Here is a 17332-nt window from a genome sequence, read left to right as displayed (position 1 = left end):
TTGTACTGAGTCTATAGTTCCCTATTAAGAGTGAGCTTTCACATCGTGCCTTGTTGTGGGGGCTGACCCATTAGAGATGTTGACATTGTCCTTCACCGAACTTCGTGACCCCTATTGTCTCCTTCACATTTAATAAAAATTTCTCATCTCATTTAAATCTTTCTCTACTCAATTTTTTTGTTTCTATCTCCATTTTTCGTTCAACAATGTAGCACGCTTGAGACTTCAACTTCTCATAATGTCTTAATCGAGTTGAGTTATACTCATAATGTCTTTTCTTTCTCGACCAATATATTACTTTGCATACTTTGTCTCTCCTACTATTAAAATATAGGCTCAACTAATAAATTAGCTTTTGAATTTTAGGTTGTCTTAAAAATACTCTTTGAATTTTTACCTGATTTCAATAGTACCCTTAAATTTAAATATATATATATTCTTAAACTTTCCAAAAAAAAAAAAAATTCAAAAATACACTTGTAGCTGGTTTTGGTTAGAAACGGTGATATCCTAGGTTGGTTGGGAAGGAAAACGAAACACCCTTTATAAAATTGTGGAAACATTTCCTTAGTAGACACGTGTTAAAGCCTTGAGGGGAAGCTCGAAATGGAAAGCTCAAAGAGGATAATATTCGTTAGCGATGGACTTGGGCCGTTATAAATGGTATTAGAGCTAGACACAGGACGATGTCTTAGCAAGGAGGCTCTTCCCAAAAAGGAATAGACACGAGATGGGGCGTGCCAGTAAGACGTGCTTTAAATAGCCTCGAGGGAAAGCATAAAGAATTGATACATTGCTTTATTATAAATACTCTTGAATTTTTAAGAGGGTTTAAAAAATACAGAAAAAACATTTTTGATCTTTTTTTTTTTTATAAATATTTTAGAGGTTAATGCTCAAATTTTCAAAGGTACTTTCGGTTAAGAATATTTTTGAAACAAAATATTAATGATTTTTCCTAGTATTTTTAAAAAAATCAAAGAAACTATTAAAACTTTTAAAGATTTATGTGTTTATAACGTGGTATTATCATTATTTAGTTTAACAACGGGTGAAATTAGATTGAATGGAATCTATGATCTCTTAATTAAGAGTATAAACTTAAACTAGTTGAACTATACTCAAATTGGTAAGGCTCACTCTTCGACATAAAAAGAGTTAAGAGTTAGGTTGAGAGCTAAGTGTATCAAAGTTTTTATGGGTTTGTTGGGCCTATCCAAAAAACTCAAGCTTTGGGCCTATGCCACCTCTTCAAGATTGCAATACCAGCTAGCTTTCAATTTAAAATACCACTTTGGTACCTACATTTTTTTAGTTTTTGTACTTTTAAAATGTATTTTGGTCGTGTTAATTTAAACTTTATAGTTTGTTTTGGTCTATTTTCGTCTTAATACTTTGAAAAGTAATTTTGGTCCCTCGAAAATGTAACAAGGGAATTGTATCTTTCAAGTAATCAAAATGAACATTTTGAAAGTAAATAGATAAAAATGAAATAGAATTAAAAAATGAACATGGTAAAATAGAGATGTCAACTTGTGGCTCAGGGCTTCGTGGGACCCATTTCGAAAGAGGCAGAGATTTTCGTTTAAATGGAGAATGAAGGAAAGAGTGAGGAGAGATTTCTCTCTGTTAGATGAATGGGTTCGATGACGAGAATTTTATTCCCCATCCCTGCCCTGTCCCTACCCTGCTTCAAAGAGACTTTTTAAATTCCATTACAACATCTTAGTTTATCTTCAATTTCTAATAACATAAATCCGCCCTTTTTAATAGGTTATATTAAAAAAATAAAATGTATATATTAAAAATTTCGTTAAAATAACTACTTTTTGAAAGAGTAATAAATGAAAAAATAAATACGTGGAAATTCAATATCCCTAATTACCTGTTTTAATCTTCACACAAATAAATTGAGAATTTTTCGGATATGGAAATTGAAATAGTATTATATAGGTTATTCTTTTTACATTTTCTTTAAAAATAAAGTTTGGATTTACTTTTATACTATTACTTAATTTCTTAATCGTTTAAAAATCTAATAATATTTCATTACAATAAATGGAAATAGATAAATTGTAATAATGGAAGTAATGGATGGTTTTGGTAATATTTGTTAATAAAATATTATTTAGTAATTTATACTTAAATTGGGTTAATTATAATTTTGTGCATACAATTGTGTTATAAAAGTCTCTCTAAACCTCCTTTCTCCTCCACCATTCCCCTGCTTCCTCTGTAAACCTTCAATAAACCAAGACCAGAGCTTCCATGGCGGACGTTGCAGTGATAATCATCGGAGCCGGTCCCTCCGGTCTCGCCACCGCCGCCTCTCTAACCCTCTCATCAATCCCATACATAATCCTCGAAAGAGACGACTGTTCCGTTCCCCTCTGGAGGAAGCACTCCTACGACCGCCTTCACCTCCACCTCGCAAAGAAATTTTGCCAGCTTCCCGGAATGCCCTTCCCTTCCTCCGCCCCTAAATACGTTCCCAAAGCCAATTTCCTCGACTATTTGGACAGTTACAACGCGAATTTCGGAATCCAGCCGCTGTATCGCCGGAATGTGGAGGCGGCGGAGTTCGATTCTGCGGAAAAGAAATGGCGGGTCAGGGCTAGGAAGTTGGACGACGGTGAAATTGAGGAGTTTTCCGGTGCGTTTTTGGTGGTGGCGACGGGAGAGACGGCGGAGGCTTACACGCCGGTAGTGGAGGGGATTGGGGGATTCGGCGGCGAAGTTATGCACTCCACTGCGTTTAAATCAGGGAAGGGGTATGAAGGGAAGAATGTTTTGGTTGTCGGGTCGGGTAATTCCGGTATGGAAATCGGTTTGGATCTTGCTCTTCATGGTGCCCATACTTCCCTGCTTATTCGAAGCCCGGTAATATCTTATTTATTTATATATATATATATATATATATCAAACAAATTTAAAATTTCAATAACTAAAATAATTATACAAAATTTATTTTTTTTCTCCTCAAAATTTCATTTTCTTTTATTTTCTTTTATTTTGTGTCTTGTTTAATTCTAACTTTTTGAAATAAATCAAGAATATATAAATTTAAACCTTTTGCATTTTTTATTTATTCCATTTATTTAATTATTTTAATTAATTATGGGACATATCACATGATTAGTGCCTTAATCTCCATAACTATTTTAGGTGACCAAATATATATAATTTATTATTATTATATATATAGATATTTTTTGGTATTAAAATAATTTATAATTAGTGATTTTTAACCTTATGGATTGAAAATTCTTATTTTATTTTATTTTATTAATATATGTTTTGAATATTTAGTCTGAATGTTACTTAATACATGAAATTTAGTTTAATTCATGAAGCAAAATTCAACCTGCTAGTAAAGGAAATTCATTTCTTTCACGTAAAATATATCTTGATATTATTATTATTTAATGTAACAGTTTTTTATTTCCATTTTCTTTCCAAATTACCTAATTAGGAATGTTTTATACATTAATAGGTACTCTTCAAGAATTTTAATATATTTAATAACCTAAGATAAGATACCATTTGGAACATTTAGCCCATTTGTTAATAGACGTGTCTTAAACCGTGAGGTTGATGGCGACCTGTAATGAACTAAAGAGGATAATATCTGCTCGCAGTTGATTTGGGCTGTTATAAACGGTATCATAACTAAACACTAAATTGTGTGCTAGCAAAGACTCTAGTCCGGGGTGGATTGTGAAATATTTATTTTAAAGGTGTGGAAACTTATTTTTAGTAAACGTGTTTTAAAACTGCGAGACTAATGAATATGATGAAACAGGTTCATGTTATGTCGAGAGAAATGGTGAACTTTGGATTGGTTATGTCGAAGTATTTTTCAGTTGGGTTTGTGGATTGGTTAATGAAGATGGTGAGCAAACTAGTTTATGGAGACCTCACTAAATATGGAATCATCAAACCAATTGAGGGGCCAATGGTCATGAAAGTCAAGTATGGAAAATATCCCATCATTGATCGAGGAACCATTGACAAAATTAAATCCGGTCAAATTCAGGTACTTTCATGCAACACGTTTAGATCTCGAAAAAAAAATTTCCTAATTTTTCTTATGAGAATAGGGACAAAGAATATATTACTAAAATCGTCTAAATGTCAAAAATTTAGTCAGTAAATAACGATCAATCATCTTTCTGTTAGTGAACAAATGGATTAAGCGTCCCGAGGTGGGATTGGGAGCATTCCCACCCTGACATTGATTTTTCAATTTTTTTTATTTTACCTATATTATTAACCTTGAATAGAAAATGAATTTATTATATTAACTTTATATATTTTTTTCCTAATTTTGCAGGTCTTGCCTACAGAAATCTCAAGCATAAATGGCAATAATATATTATTTAAAAATGGAAAATATTACCCATTCGATTCTATAATATTTTGCACTGGCTTCAAAAGGTCAACAAATCTGTGGTTGAAGGTAAACCACTGTTTATAATTTCATATCATTGATTAAGATATGAACAGACGTTAAGTTTAGAGATCTATTAGACATTTTTTTTAAGTTTATATACTAATCAGACATAAAGTTTTTTTTTTTTTTTTTTTTTTTAAGAAATGAAATCGAATAACATAAATGATATCGATGTAGGGAGATGAGTATCTTTTGAACGACGATGGACTACCGAAACCTAGCTACCCTAACCATTGGAAGGGAAAGAATGGGTTATATTGTGTAGGACTATCAAGGAGAGGGCTACATGGATCTAATTTTGATGCTCAAAACGTTGCTAAAGATATTGCATCTCAAATCTACAAGTGTGGATAGAAGAAAAAGAAGAAGAAACGGTGGATATTAGTTAACCAAATATATGCCAAATATATATATATATATATATATATATCTCTGATTGGCCATGAAATATTTAATATGTTACGTGGGAATCGATCTTAATCATGAATGAACTATGAATTACTTTATGTGAAGACTTCTCCTTTGATTAAGTAGAGAGCTGGAGACTAATCTTACGAGATGAAATTCGCTCTTTCCTAGATTAAGTAGATGAATAGTTCCTTTTAATTTTGATAATAGAACTTGAACAATGAGACTCCCTTCGGGAAGAATTTAGTTTATGGTTGGATCATACAAAATTGTTAACTACTGAAATATGTAATTACAGAGATAAAACGGTTTAAATTAGAGAATTGTAGATTTAAGAACGCTTAGATTATGTATGTGTTGTGAGAGCGGTTTAGAACGTTCTTTAAAATTACCTTCTTCGATGATACAATATAGTAAGACATATATCTGAATGGGATGGTATCTTAAAACTTAAGGAATTGTTGATCCAAGCCTTCCAGCCATGGCTTTCCTTTAGTGTCATCAGCTTTTTCATCTTTTGATCAGCTGGCAATGGGGATGGTGTGGCTGCCTTCTTGCATAGCACAAAGTTTCTTGCTTGCTTTGATCCTATGGTTTCCCTTGGATTAAGAGCTGCCACAAAACATGAACCCAAACCATATCATTGAGTAATACTTTTGTTGCTACACATCAAACTTTGTTGTGTATGCTTTGATCTAATAAAGATCATAAGTAGATTATTTGAAACGATGTTATACGGGTCAAGTATTAGGGGTGGACACGGAGCTAATAGGAAAAAAAAAAATCTCTCCACTCCTTTTATTATCTATTTAAACGGAAATTTTTGACCTGATATGGAGTAGATTCTTGAGGGACTCGAGTCTCATGAATTAAATGTAGCGATAGCTCATTTTACTTGCAGAGACCCGTCCCAAATGAGAAGGAGATTCCTCGTTTGCACGGAAAATGAGAGAGTGAAAAATATTTTTTTCTTGTTAGATAAATAGGGTTGAGGATGAGATCATATTCCTTGTGCTCGCCCACCTAATATAAATATATCTTCATCACGCGCATATATATATATATATATATACTTTTTGATTATAATATTTAAATTAAAACCTAATTATAAAGACTATATTATAATATTAAAATTTTAAAAATATAGTTGAGAGTGAAATACATGGATTTCTTAAGATTTTTTATAATCTTTTTCTAAAATTACATCGAAAAATAACAACTTTAAAATAACTATATTGTTTTAAAAAGTATAACAAATTAGAAAAAATTATCTATCGGAAGTCTGATCTTCACAAAAAATAAATAAACAATTTGACATGAAATAGGATGGAGAAGTCTTCCGGTCCCCGTCCCATGAACATCTCTAGTTACCATTTGTTCTTTAGAAATTTTTTTTCGTTTCACTCTCTTTCATACTCTTTCCGTCTTTCTTCTTTCCCTCTTCGTTTTTCCTCGGACCTTAAGCTCCATTTTATTCTAATCTCCATACGATCATAATACGAAAACCAAAACCAAACGGATATTTTAACCCAAATTTAACGATTCAAAAAATATAAAAGAAGCTATATAAACAATAAAAAAGAAGAATGTTAGAGAAAGGGTAGCAGAAAGTACAGGCATATGGGTCCTCGGAATCAGAAGAATAGAGAAGAAAGTTGGAAGCATGAGTGCCAAGAAGAGGAAGACGAGCTTGACGAGCATAAGATTTGAGCGCAGCATGAATAACTTCACACACCAAATCTTCCTCCTTCGCCACAAATCTTAATGGACCTGAACTTCCCACAACATTTACACTGATCAGCAACCTCTTACCACCCTCCACCCTTTCCTTGTTCTTCAACCCTAACCCCTTCATCCCTCTCAACTAACACCTATGATGCCTCTCCCAACCACTCAGCACAACAATCCAATATTTATAACACAACAACTTTCAATATTTTATGTATTCTTTTATCTTATTTTAATACTAACCCTACTTTCCTTCTCGTTTTTTCCGGGTTCAAAAAATTTGATCGATTTGGGTACAGTTATTATGAACTGGGTTGGTTCAATTGTAACGGTTCAGACTCACCGCTAGCAGATATTGTCCTCTTTGAACTTTTTCTCTAGAACTTCCTCTCAATACTTTAAAATGCGTCTTCTAGGGCCTCCTCAACTAATGTGGGATATCACAATCCACCCCCTTTAAAGCCTAGTGTTTTTAATGGCACACCACCTTATAGATTCATTTGCGAAAACAAAATTTAAAGAAATGACCAGAACAACTTGAACCAATCAATTCAAATAATTTACCGTTGGTGTACCGTTATGAACTTATTTGAGTTAGATTGAGTTGAGTTGTCGAAAAATAAATATTTTGTATAGTTTATATTATAATGTTTTTATAAGCTTGGTGTGAGGTTGAATTTATAATTCGTAATATTAAAAGAAGAAAGGGTTGGGTCATGTAAACAAAAGGGCAAGGGTCATGTCTACAATTATTATTCTATTTTATAATGCATATTAAAAGGCATGCATTTTATTTTTATTTTTATTTTTATTTTTATTTTTATTTTTATTTTTTAATGATTTTTAGTCAATTATTGGTTTCAACTATGACGACCATTTTTTTAATAAACAATGCCAATAATTATTTTTATTTTTTTTGAAGAATAAATAATGACATTATTTCAAACAATGCGACCAATATCTAACAAACTTAGGATTAAAATGAAATAATATAAATTAATATTATTAGATTCTTCTATTTAAAAATTAATAAATTGTTAAAATTCTATTTTTTGAACGACACGACGCCGTATCCACCGAGAAGATCTCCATTTTATTTTTTTTTTGAAATAATCAAACAAGCGGATTTGAAGTTATCAAAAGTCAAAATCAAGTACAAATTGAAATCCGTACATAAATGGCTATTCCATCCAATCAAATCAATCAACTCTTTTGTATATTTATTTTTCTTTTAAATTTAATCTATTATTGACGACACCATTTAATAATTTCAATTATTATTATTATTATTATTATTTTTTAACTAAGCTGTTGATGTGCGGATTTGGTTGGTGAGTAAGTTAAGTCGACTTAGCCATAAACGACACGAGAGACCTGCAAAATAGAGATTTTTCACGGGTGTGGTACTCAGTGTTTGTGTCGATATCAAACAAGAAGTGGTGTCGAGTTCAACACAGGTAGCAAGTCTTGATTGAAGTGGACTACTATATTAATACTTATTTCACATGATACTCTTGTCGAGCCCAATAATAAGTCAGTGGGAGAGATATGTTGGGATCTTTGACTCGATCATAATTTACTTTTTGCTTTCTTTATCTTTCGATATTCAAAACTCACATTATAAGGTCATCGTTATTGAGTGCTAGTATACTATTGATATACCGACAATAATATTGTATTAAAATTTTCATTTTAAATGAATATTGATACGCTATTGATATACTATTGATATATAAGTCATACACATATGTAGTTTCTATTCCTTGTCGAATTTTAAGATGTAGCATTAAATAGACGAGCTTTAACTCACTTAAAGCACTGAAAACATGTTTTAAGTATTCATGCACGCTTATTAGACAAATATTCCTATTAATCACCAAAACACAAATTCCATAACCTATAAACATACAAGTAAAGGGGGAAGAATAAGCACAGCTACACACATGAGTAGCCATGTCTGTCTAGGCAACGCATGCGCACCTATTTTACGACACATGACACAGATTGGGTCAGGTGGGCGGTTCGGGTCGTAGGTTTCAATTTGCTGGTGGTGGGTCGCATGCAAGTTATTAGGTCGGACTATACTTGCATGTCAAATTAAGTCATCCTCTAGTGTCGTGGCGTGTTGCATGTCTCACACTTTGACACGTGTCCTCCTTCGTAAGTTAACGCATGTTCCACTCTTTGACTTACATATAAAAGATATATCAAAACCTACATTAAAAAAAGAACCAAAAATGGATCAAATACAACACAAGATCAAAAGAATTGGCTAATATTGAACAAAAACATAACAAATCTAACAAAGTATGAAACAAATCGCAACCTTAACGGATGAGATAACGGTATCAATGAAATCAAAACCACAAAGAACAAACAACAAATCAAAACCAAAAAAACATTTAAAAAAAATAGCAAAATAGCTAACTCAAAAGACGATGATCTAAAAGATTTGATTTTGAGATGTTCAAGTTTAAGTGGTTTGAGCTAAGAGGATCCAACGATGATCGAAAAGATTTGTTTTTGAGATGTTCAACTTCAAGTGGTTTGAGCTAAGAGGATCCAACCCAAGGGCCAAGGCTTGCACACGTCAATAGACTATATATGTCCCCCTCATCACAAAAGGGTTTAAGCCTTGAACAAAACCAAACCCACCAATTTTCAACTTAGGGTTCTTTCATTCACAACTTTCCTCTTTTTCATCGTTCAAGCCAAAGGAGAACAAATCCGTAAGTTGTTACTGCTTCACGGTTTTCTATGTTTCTTTTGATTTACGTTCCCTTCTTCTGTTTTGTTGATACTATTATTCCTCTGGCTGATAGCAATCGCCGCCGCTAAGGTTTTTCTAACTATGGCCGACGAAAATCACAAAGAAGTTCCTGTTCATGAAGACGGGGCTTCAGAACCCAGTAATGGGAATGATCAGGATTCCGTCGAACTTGCTCCGGCGTCGCAAAAGGACGGAGATGATGTGAAAGGTGAATTGTTTTGTTTTCATAGCTGGATTTTTGTTTGATTCTGATTGTTGAATGAATACAGAGAATCGTGGGGAAACCCTTATTAGGGTTCCAAATAGATAATGAAATTCCCTAAGAAAATTTGAAGGTTTCATATCTTTTAGATTGATTAGCTTCAGATTAGGTCCAATCAGTTGTATATGCAAATGGGTTTTGTTGCAGTTGCTTAATGTTCAATTTAGAGTTGAGTTTATCATCTTTTTTATTTGTTGTTTGCTTATGACAATACTTCATTATGCTCGATAGCAAGTACTTTGGCTAATTTTATTGTGTTAAGGATTTGAAGATAGCTTTTAAATGACCTAGCTTGAGGCTTAAAAATTTGGGTCGCATAGCTAAATGGTTTGAGAAGTTTCTTTTGTATATTGATGCTTTGTATCTCAGTGTTTTGCTGTTGTGAGTTAATATGAGTGATATCCTGTTGCTGGTGGGACTTGTCTCTGGTGGATAAAAGGGCTTTTCCACCAGAGCCAAGTCCCCAGAACTCCCCAATATCGTCAATCATTTAGTCGACAAGCAATTCGTCCTCTTTCGATTTTTGTTTTTGTAAAGGCCTTTTTGGTTGATAGATTGAAATATAAGCTCCCTTTCTTAGTTCGAATTATGGGCTGACCTTTTAATTCGTGTACATTGGTCGTTTTTTATTTATTGTTCCTTTCAAGTGAAAGTCCAGTTTAATTTACCACTCTTTATCTCTCCATATTTTTTTCTCCAAAGTTGAAAATTTCAAAGAAAATTTGGTTCTTTTTGTACCTTGTTGGTTGTAGGGAAGATTAACACCATAAACGTTACTCGGTGAGATTTTTCTTTTGTCCTTGGTGTAGTCTTTCTAATTTATGTTTTGAAATATTTAAATCATCGTTGTAGCCTTTTCCTTTTGCTAATGGGTATCAAGGTCTGGGGTGTCACTTCTCGCATACTTTTGATATATTTTTTGCGATGGTGATGGACGTTTTATCATTAATTCTCTCTTTTGAGGTAAACACGGAGTGATTTGTTTGTCTGTTTGCCTTTTTCCCTCTCACTATGTTGTGGAATATTTGGTTAGAATGGAGCAGGGGAACTTTTTTGGATTGATGGTTGAAGGAGGATGTTCAGAGTTGGAGTTGGCGCGTGTAATTGCTATTCGAACCACCAAGCGCTGCACTCCTTTTCGTAGTTTTTCTTGGTTGGCTTTTTTGTTCATGAAGTAGGTTATATCCATATTTAGTCTCTATACTTTGAGACTTGTGTTTATTTGATTCTTAAACTTTCTCAGTGCCTAATAAGTTCTTAAACTTTCGATTTTGTGTATAGTAGATTTGTAAATTTTTAAAAATCGAAAGCTTAGGTAAATATGTAATTTTATAAGTTTAGGGACTAAATTGACTCAAAACTCAAAGTTTAGAAACTAAATTTGTAATTTAACTTATTAATTACTATTATATTTTCGTGATCCATACTTTAATTTATCTTCACAAAAATTTGTTTGGTTATAAGAAGGAAAAGCGAGTTTTACTTGTCCTCTTCTGCGCTGCTGCTTGTAATATTTTTCGTAATTAATAATTTTTTGATTGGAAGTATTGAAAAGTAATTTTATTATAAGGTTAGACATTAATTTGAGACTTCTAATTCCATTTTATAGATGTTTTTACTGATGTTAGTACTAAGCTTATATTTTCCCCCATTTTGCAGAAGGGTCAAAGAAAAAGAAGAAGAAAAATAAAAGCAAGTGAGAATCATTTATTTTTAGTTGAGCTGCTTCTTGTGTGCATATGCGTTCCCCTACGTCCTGGGATTGCAAGGCTGTCTTCAAGTTTGATATTTTTCTTTCATGAATAGGAAAAAGAAAGAGACGCCTCAACAGACGGATCCACCATCTATTCCGATTGTTGATCTTTTCCCGTCTGGGGATTTTCCGGAGGGTGAAATTCAACAGTACAAGGATGAGTGAGTATAATACTTGGTTTTAATTCTGCACGCTAAGAATTTTCTTGGAAAATTTATTGTTCAAAACGTATATTGTTTCATGAGCAATATATTAAACATGGTATATTTATGACTGTGCATAGCCCTTTTGAATAAGTTTTCCCTTGACCTTCTTCAGTGGGCTATGAGGTTATCGAGCTGCCTTGTCTGTATTTGGGGCTTCCCCTAGGTGGTAATATGAAGATTGTGTTGTTTTGCAGCCTAGTAGTGGAGAAAATCTGGAAAAGGCTTTCTTCATGGAAAAAAATCTTTTTCTCTAAGGGAGAGAAACGCACCTAGATTCGGTCTGTGTTCGAGTTGGATCCCTGTTTATTTCCCTTTCTTGTTTAGAATACCATCTCTGGGTGTAACAACATAGAGAGCCAATTGAGGAATGTCTTATAGATTGGAATTTAAGAGGATGGGTGATCCCACTGAGTTAGATGGGAGGTTGTCTCAATGTCCGTGGAGGTGGGACGTTTAGGCATTAGTAGACTGTGATTATGAAATGAGGAATTGTTGGCAAAATTGCTGTTGAAATTCTCCAAGAATCAAATGTCTTGTGGCGTATGAATACGATGTATGATTGCACTCTTATGAGTGGACTCCTGGTGGTGGGTTGAAAGAGTTCAGTAAAAATCTATGGACTGCTATTGTAATGATTGCTATTGTAACAATCCAAGCCCACCGCAAGCAGATATTGTCCTCTTTGGGCTTTCCCTCAAGATTTTTAAAACGCGTCTTCTTGGGAGAAGTTTCCACACCCTTATAAAAAATGCTTCGTTCTCCTCCCCAACCGATGTGGGATCTCACAACCATTGCCTCAAGCTGCATTTCCCCTAGTTTATAAAGTCCCTTTGGTTGGAAAGTCTTACATGGGAGAGTAAACACCCATGATTGAATCCAATGACATTCTACCTTAGTTTTGTGTCCTCAATGGAGGATCTGGATTATCTTTCGTGGGGTGCTTGTTTGTCTACTCCGTCTAAAATCAATGCTTTAGTTTGTTTAGTGTTACCGTGGTGCATAATTGGGATGACCACTCTTTAATTGATAAAATACTGGTGAATCCTCATTTTTGAGATAAGGAGAGGGTTACGGTATGCCTGTTGTTTTGCTATCTTGAGGGGAGTGTGGCTAGAGAGGAATAGTAGAATTTTTAGAGGGGTGGAGGATTCTTTGGAGGTGGTGAGATTTAGTGCGTCGTTATGGGCATCCGTTATCAACTTGGTTGTATTCTTTTGGATTAAAGTCTTGGATTGAAGTCGTTTCCTGTAGTTGAGGGTTCATTTTGTGGGCTTAGTTTTGTATGTCCTTGTACATTCTTTCATTTTTTCACAATGAAAGCTCGGTTTCTTACTATAAAAAAAGTTCGTCCATGTGTACTTTATTGAGTCTAAAAGCAAGAAACCTTTTGTTAACAAAGAGACTTGCAGAACAAGAGGGGATTGGTTGTCCAACCATTCATGAACAGAATAATGGAGAATTCTAAAAGTTCTTCGTTATGCCACGATACGATACAAAAGTTAAAAGGGCTATTCATCAAAACCTTGTAGTGTCTAGAAACTTAAAGGTAGCTATGCGGATTCTTTATCGAAGTCATCGATATCTGACTCCTTGTTATCTACATCAGTAACCTGTGGAGGACTACATCTGAAGAGAAGAGGGAGTTGGAGCGTCTTGAAAAGCCAATGTACAATTCTGTTCGACGAGCAGCTGAAGTTCATCGTCAGGTAATGTAACGTGATCATATTGGTTTTTATGTTGCTACATATCATGGACATGAGATTATTAGTCCAGAAAATCGGGAGGATCTGCAACGCTTTAGAATTACATAACCTTTTTTTGTCCCTCTCATTGCTATTAGGTGAGAAAATACATAAGAAGCATAGTGAAGCCAGGGATGTTAATGACTGACCTATGTGAGACATTAGAAAACACGGTTCGAAAGCTAATATCCGAGAATGGCTTGCAAGCAGGCATAGCATTTCCCACAGGATGTTCTTTGAACTGGTAATATTGGAATCGAATATATATTTTTTCTCGAGTATTTATTGATGGTCTGGGATTCTTTTCTTTCAGGGTTGCTGCTCATTGGACTCCGAACACCGGAGATAAGACCGTGCTTCAGTACGATGATGTCATGAAATTGGATTTTGGAACACATATTGATGGTAAATATTGTGTTTCAGTGACTTTACCGTGTATCTTGTGGATAATAACATATTCCAGGAGTCATTGAAACTGGTTTATTGGTGAGTGCAGGATGCATAATTGATTGTGCATTTACGGTTGCATTCAATCCTATGTTCGATCCTCTACTCGAAGCCTCACGTGAAGCAACGAACACTGGCATCAAGGTAGGATTTGGTAAATGTTTTTCTTATTTATTTATTTTTATAAGAAATTGTGAGATATTTATATTCACTCAAAATCCAAAAGAACAACCTAAGGGTTGAGGGGACCCCTTCTCAAAGCACTACTATAGGAAGATCTTCCAATTGTTATAATCATGAATAGGCTAAGTATAATATATTTTGAGTGTTTTGTGCATCACCAAGAAGCACTATTGAGAATATTAAGACAAAGAGAAGCAAAAGAAGAAAGCTCATGTTCAAAGATTCTTAGATTTCTGTCTGTTCAAAGGGTTCATAGAAAGGGCTCAAGTAACACAACGCCATAAAATTTCCCCTTTTTCTTTTAAAACCGGTCATTGAACACTTCCAAGAGGCAATCATCAAACCTTTTAGGAAGATATGAGGCAACACCGAACTCCTGTGACGGTCAACTGTTTACAGCAGTTGGACAATGAAGGAAGAGATGGTCGAGTGCTTCTTTGTTTCTCAGACAACAAACTAAGGGGGAGTTAGCTGGTGATTATTTAGACACCTTCGGTAACTGTCCAAGCCCACCACTAGCAGATATTGTTCTTTTTGGGCTTTTCCTCAAGGTTTTTAAAACGCGTTTGCTTGGGGGAGCTTTCTACACTCTTATAAAAAATGCTTCGTTCTCCTCCCCAACCAATGTGGGATCTCAGAATTCACCCCCCTTTGGGGTTCAGCGTCCTCGCCGACACTCGTTCTCCTCTCCAATTGATGTGGGATCTCACAATCTACTCACCTTTGGGGCCCAGCGTTCTCGTTGGCACTCGTTTCTCTCTCCAATCAATGTGGGATCTCACAATCCCACCCATCTTTGGGGTCCAGTGTCCTCATTGGCACATTGCTTGGTGTCTGGCTCTAATACCATTTGTAACAACCCAAGCCCACCGCTAACAGATATTATTATCCTCTTTGGGCTTTCCCTTTCGGGCTCCCCTCAAGGTTTTTAAAACGCATATGCTAGATGGAGGTTTCTATATTTTTATAAAGAATGTTTCGTTCTCCTTCCTAACCGATGTGGGATCTCACACCTTCTCTCTCTTGCTCGCCAAAAAATTAATCTTAATGAAAGTTCTGTTCATTTTTCTTTTTACTGAATTACACAGCCATATTGGATGAAAATATTTGCAGTTAAAACAACTATTTATCAAGTTACTATCAAAGAATGCAATCCAACTATGAAAAAAGTAAGATAGATTATACTTATTCTGCATTTGTTTATTCGCTTAAAGATTGCATTACAAATGCACTAGACTTCGATTTATTGATATTTCAAATGAATTTGGTGGTCGAATCCCCTACTAATAAACTTGCTTATTTTTTTAGGAGTCTGGAATCGACGTACGACTTTGTGATGTTGGTGCTGCAATCCAGGAGGTCATGGAGTCATACGAGGTTGAAATTAATGGAAAGGTGTATCAAGGTATTGTATTTCATTTGTCAAGTTAGCCCGAACACTCATAAATATAAAAGGCAAAAAACTAATCCATAGTGACAAAGAATTGGGAAATCAACTTCAAAGTACCTGACGGTAGGCTATACAGAGAGTGTTGAATCTCAGCTATTCCAAAATCCGTCCCATCTTCCTACTCGGCAGCTTTGAACATTTTGGTCTTTATCTTATGAAGCCTTTCCTACATCATTAAAGCATGTTAGCTAATGGATTGTGCATTTTAGAATATATTGTAATGAGCAACCTTTTTTCGTTTTCAGTAAAAAGCATTCGAAACTTGAATGGACATAGCATTGGTCGTTACCAGATCCATGCGGGTAAATCCGTTCCTATTGTGAAAGGGGGGGAGCAAACCAAAATGGAAGAGGGTGAATTCTTTGCAATTGAAACTTTTGGATCAACTGGTAAGAATTTATGCAAGTTTGGCAGTAATTGTTATGCATAACAGATTGCTCTTGTTGATACTGCGGATCATCTATGTTTTATCCAGGGAAAGGATACGTTAGAGAAGATCTTGAATGTAGCCACTACATGAAGAACTTTGACGTTGGCCATGTTCCACTGAGGTTGCCAAGAGCCAAGCAACTGTTGGCGACCATTAATAATAACTTCTCGACGTTGGCATTCTGCAGACGGTATTTGGATCGTCTCGGGGAGACTAAGTATCTTATGGCATTAAAGAATTTGTGTGATTCTGGCATCGTTCAGGTGCTCCTCTTCTACCCTTATTAGCTTTATATCCTTGACATGATATTAAGAGATGAATTAGTGTAAATCAGCTTGTAATTTTCTTGTTTCCCTTTTCATAAAGAGGACAGTTTAAATCTAGTTAGTGTGCACCGACTAGGAACCTCGACTCTCCACAATGGTATGTTTGTTTAAATCTAGTTAACCTCGTGACTTTGTTTTTTTGTTTCTCCAAAAGACCTCATACCAATGGAGATGTATTCCTAAACTCAACAATCCTCCTCTCGAACAAAGTACACCATAGAGCCTATCCAGAGGCCTATGGAGTCCTCGAATAGCCTTCTCTTATTCGAGACTTGACTCCCTTTTTGGAACCCTCGAACAAAGTACACCATTTGGTCGACACTTGGTCACTTTTGACTACACCTTTGAGTCTCGCAACTTCTTTGTTTGACATTTGAGGATTTTATCGACATGCCGAGTTAAGGGCATGGCTTTGATACCATGTAAGGAACCTCGACTCTTCACAATAGTATGATATTGTTCATTATGAGCATCAGCTCGTTTTTCCAAAATGCCTCGTACTAATGAGATAGTATTCCTTAATTCTTTGATATGATTTTGATTCTGATGGTGCGTGTGTTTTGGGTGCTTTTAGCAAAATTGATGTTTTGTTAATAATTCTCAACAGGCCTACCCACCATTATGTGATAACAAGGGGAGCTATGTTTCTCAGTTTGAGCATACCATTTTACTGAGGCCAACCTGCAAGGAAGTGATATCCAGAGGAGAAGACTATTGATAATGCTTAGTGCTAATCTGAAGCTTCCGATATAACAATGGCTTCCAAGACAGTGCAATATGTTTGAAATGGAGTCTTTCCTCTACACACTTTAAAGGCTTATCATCAATACATAAATGGTCAATTATTAAGTGTTATTCAGTGCTACTCTCGAGTGTATGAGCCTTCTTACATTATTACAGACCATCTTAAGTTGCATCTTTTTGAATGAACAATATTTATTTTTGTTAAGTTATAGACCAAATATGCTTGTAATCGAACTTTTTAATTTTTCTAATCTTCAATAATCAACGATTATCTTCGATCATCAACATTTTCCATGATGAAATAGACTTAGGATTAGAGGCTAATTTCTCATAGGAGTTTGAGTTAAACTAATGTATTAATGCATACTTTATATTATGTATAAAGTAACTTTATAATTTCTAATTTTAAATGAGGTTATAACGTTTTCAT

General features: G+C 34.7%; 3 protein-coding genes across 4 annotated transcripts; 2 read left to right on the top strand and 1 right to left on the bottom strand.

Moving 5' to 3' along the window:
• The first annotated feature begins 2183 nt into the window (after nucleotides 1-2183).
• LOC111482394 (probable indole-3-pyruvate monooxygenase YUCCA10) lies at nucleotides 2184-4959 on the top strand. The gene is made up of 4 exons (XM_023128147.1): nucleotides 2184-2880; nucleotides 3803-4036; nucleotides 4334-4459; nucleotides 4631-4959. Exons 1-4 carry the CDS (start codon nucleotides 2269-2271, stop codon nucleotides 4805-4807), a joined length of 1149 nt encoding a protein of 382 aa, XP_022983915.1. The 5' UTR covers nucleotides 2184-2268; the 3' UTR covers nucleotides 4808-4959.
• A 207-nt stretch (nucleotides 4960-5166) lies between these two features.
• Nucleotides 5167-6759, bottom strand: LOC111482395. Its single transcript, XM_023128149.1, has 2 exons — nucleotides 6476-6759; nucleotides 5167-5473 (listed from the first exon to the last, which is right to left on the bottom strand). The coding sequence occupies exons 1-2, from the start codon at nucleotides 6714-6716 to the stop codon at nucleotides 5250-5252; spliced, it is 465 nt and encodes a 154-aa protein (XP_022983917.1). The 5' UTR covers nucleotides 6717-6759; the 3' UTR covers nucleotides 5167-5249.
• A 2441-nt stretch (nucleotides 6760-9200) lies between these two features.
• On the top strand, nucleotides 9201-17107 carry LOC111481393 (methionine aminopeptidase 2B). 2 transcript variants are annotated; one of them, XM_023126781.1, is made up of 12 exons: nucleotides 9201-9318; nucleotides 9412-9567; nucleotides 11281-11317; nucleotides 11428-11535; nucleotides 13187-13286; nucleotides 13421-13566; nucleotides 13636-13727; nucleotides 13819-13913; nucleotides 15261-15357; nucleotides 15648-15791; nucleotides 15878-16095; nucleotides 16766-17107. In XM_023126781.1, the coding sequence occupies exons 2-12, from the start codon at nucleotides 9441-9443 to the stop codon at nucleotides 16874-16876; spliced, it is 1275 nt and encodes a 424-aa protein (XP_022982549.1). In that variant the 5' UTR covers nucleotides 9201-9318; nucleotides 9412-9440; the 3' UTR covers nucleotides 16877-17107. The 2 variants fall into 2 exon arrangements, with proteins under 2 accessions (XP_022982549.1, XP_022982550.1); XM_023126782.1 differs by having other exon boundaries at nucleotides 9261-9318; nucleotides 9429-9567.
• Nucleotides 17108-17332: the final 225 nt, after the last annotated feature.

The sequence above is a fragment of the Cucurbita maxima genome, unplaced genomic scaffold (genome assembly GCF_002738345.1).
Source record: "Cucurbita maxima cultivar Rimu unplaced genomic scaffold, Cmax_1.0 Cma_Scf00007, whole genome shotgun sequence".
NCBI classification, from domain to species: Eukaryota; Viridiplantae; Streptophyta; class Magnoliopsida; order Cucurbitales; family Cucurbitaceae; genus Cucurbita; species Cucurbita maxima.
Note: the sequence above shows the minus strand (reverse complement) of the source record. Positions and strands in the feature narration are given on the sequence as shown.

Excerpts from the sequence above, each read along its gene's own strand:
- LOC111482394 (XM_023128147.1), top strand. The coding sequence starts at position 2,269 with ATGGCGGACGTTGCAGTGATAATCATCGGAGCCGGTCCCTCCGGTCTC. Across the intron at positions 2,881-3,802 it reads CCCTGCTTATTCGAAGCCCG|GTTCATGTTATGTCGAGAGA; the intron begins GTAATATCTTAT and ends ATGATGAAACAG. Across the intron at positions 4,460-4,630 it reads CAACAAATCTGTGGTTGAAG|GGAGATGAGTATCTTTTGAA; the intron begins GTAAACCACTGT and ends ATATCGATGTAG.
- LOC111482395 (XM_023128149.1), bottom strand. The coding sequence starts at position 6,716 with ATGAAGGGGTTAGGGTTGAAGAACAAGGAAAGGGTGGAGGGTGGTAAG. Across the intron at positions 5,474-6,475 it reads TTCCGAGGACCCATATGCCT|CTCTTAATCCAAGGGAAACC; the intron begins GTACTTTCTGCT and ends GTTTTGTGGCAG.
- LOC111481393 (XM_023126781.1), top strand. The coding sequence starts at position 9,441 with ATGGCCGACGAAAATCACAAAGAAGTTCCTGTTCATGAAGACGGGGCT. Across the intron at positions 13,287-13,420 it reads CAGCTGAAGTTCATCGTCAG|GTGAGAAAATACATAAGAAG; the intron begins GTAATGTAACGT and ends CATTGCTATTAG. Across the intron at positions 13,567-13,635 it reads ACAGGATGTTCTTTGAACTG|GGTTGCTGCTCATTGGACTC; the intron begins GTAATATTGGAA and ends CTTTTCTTTCAG.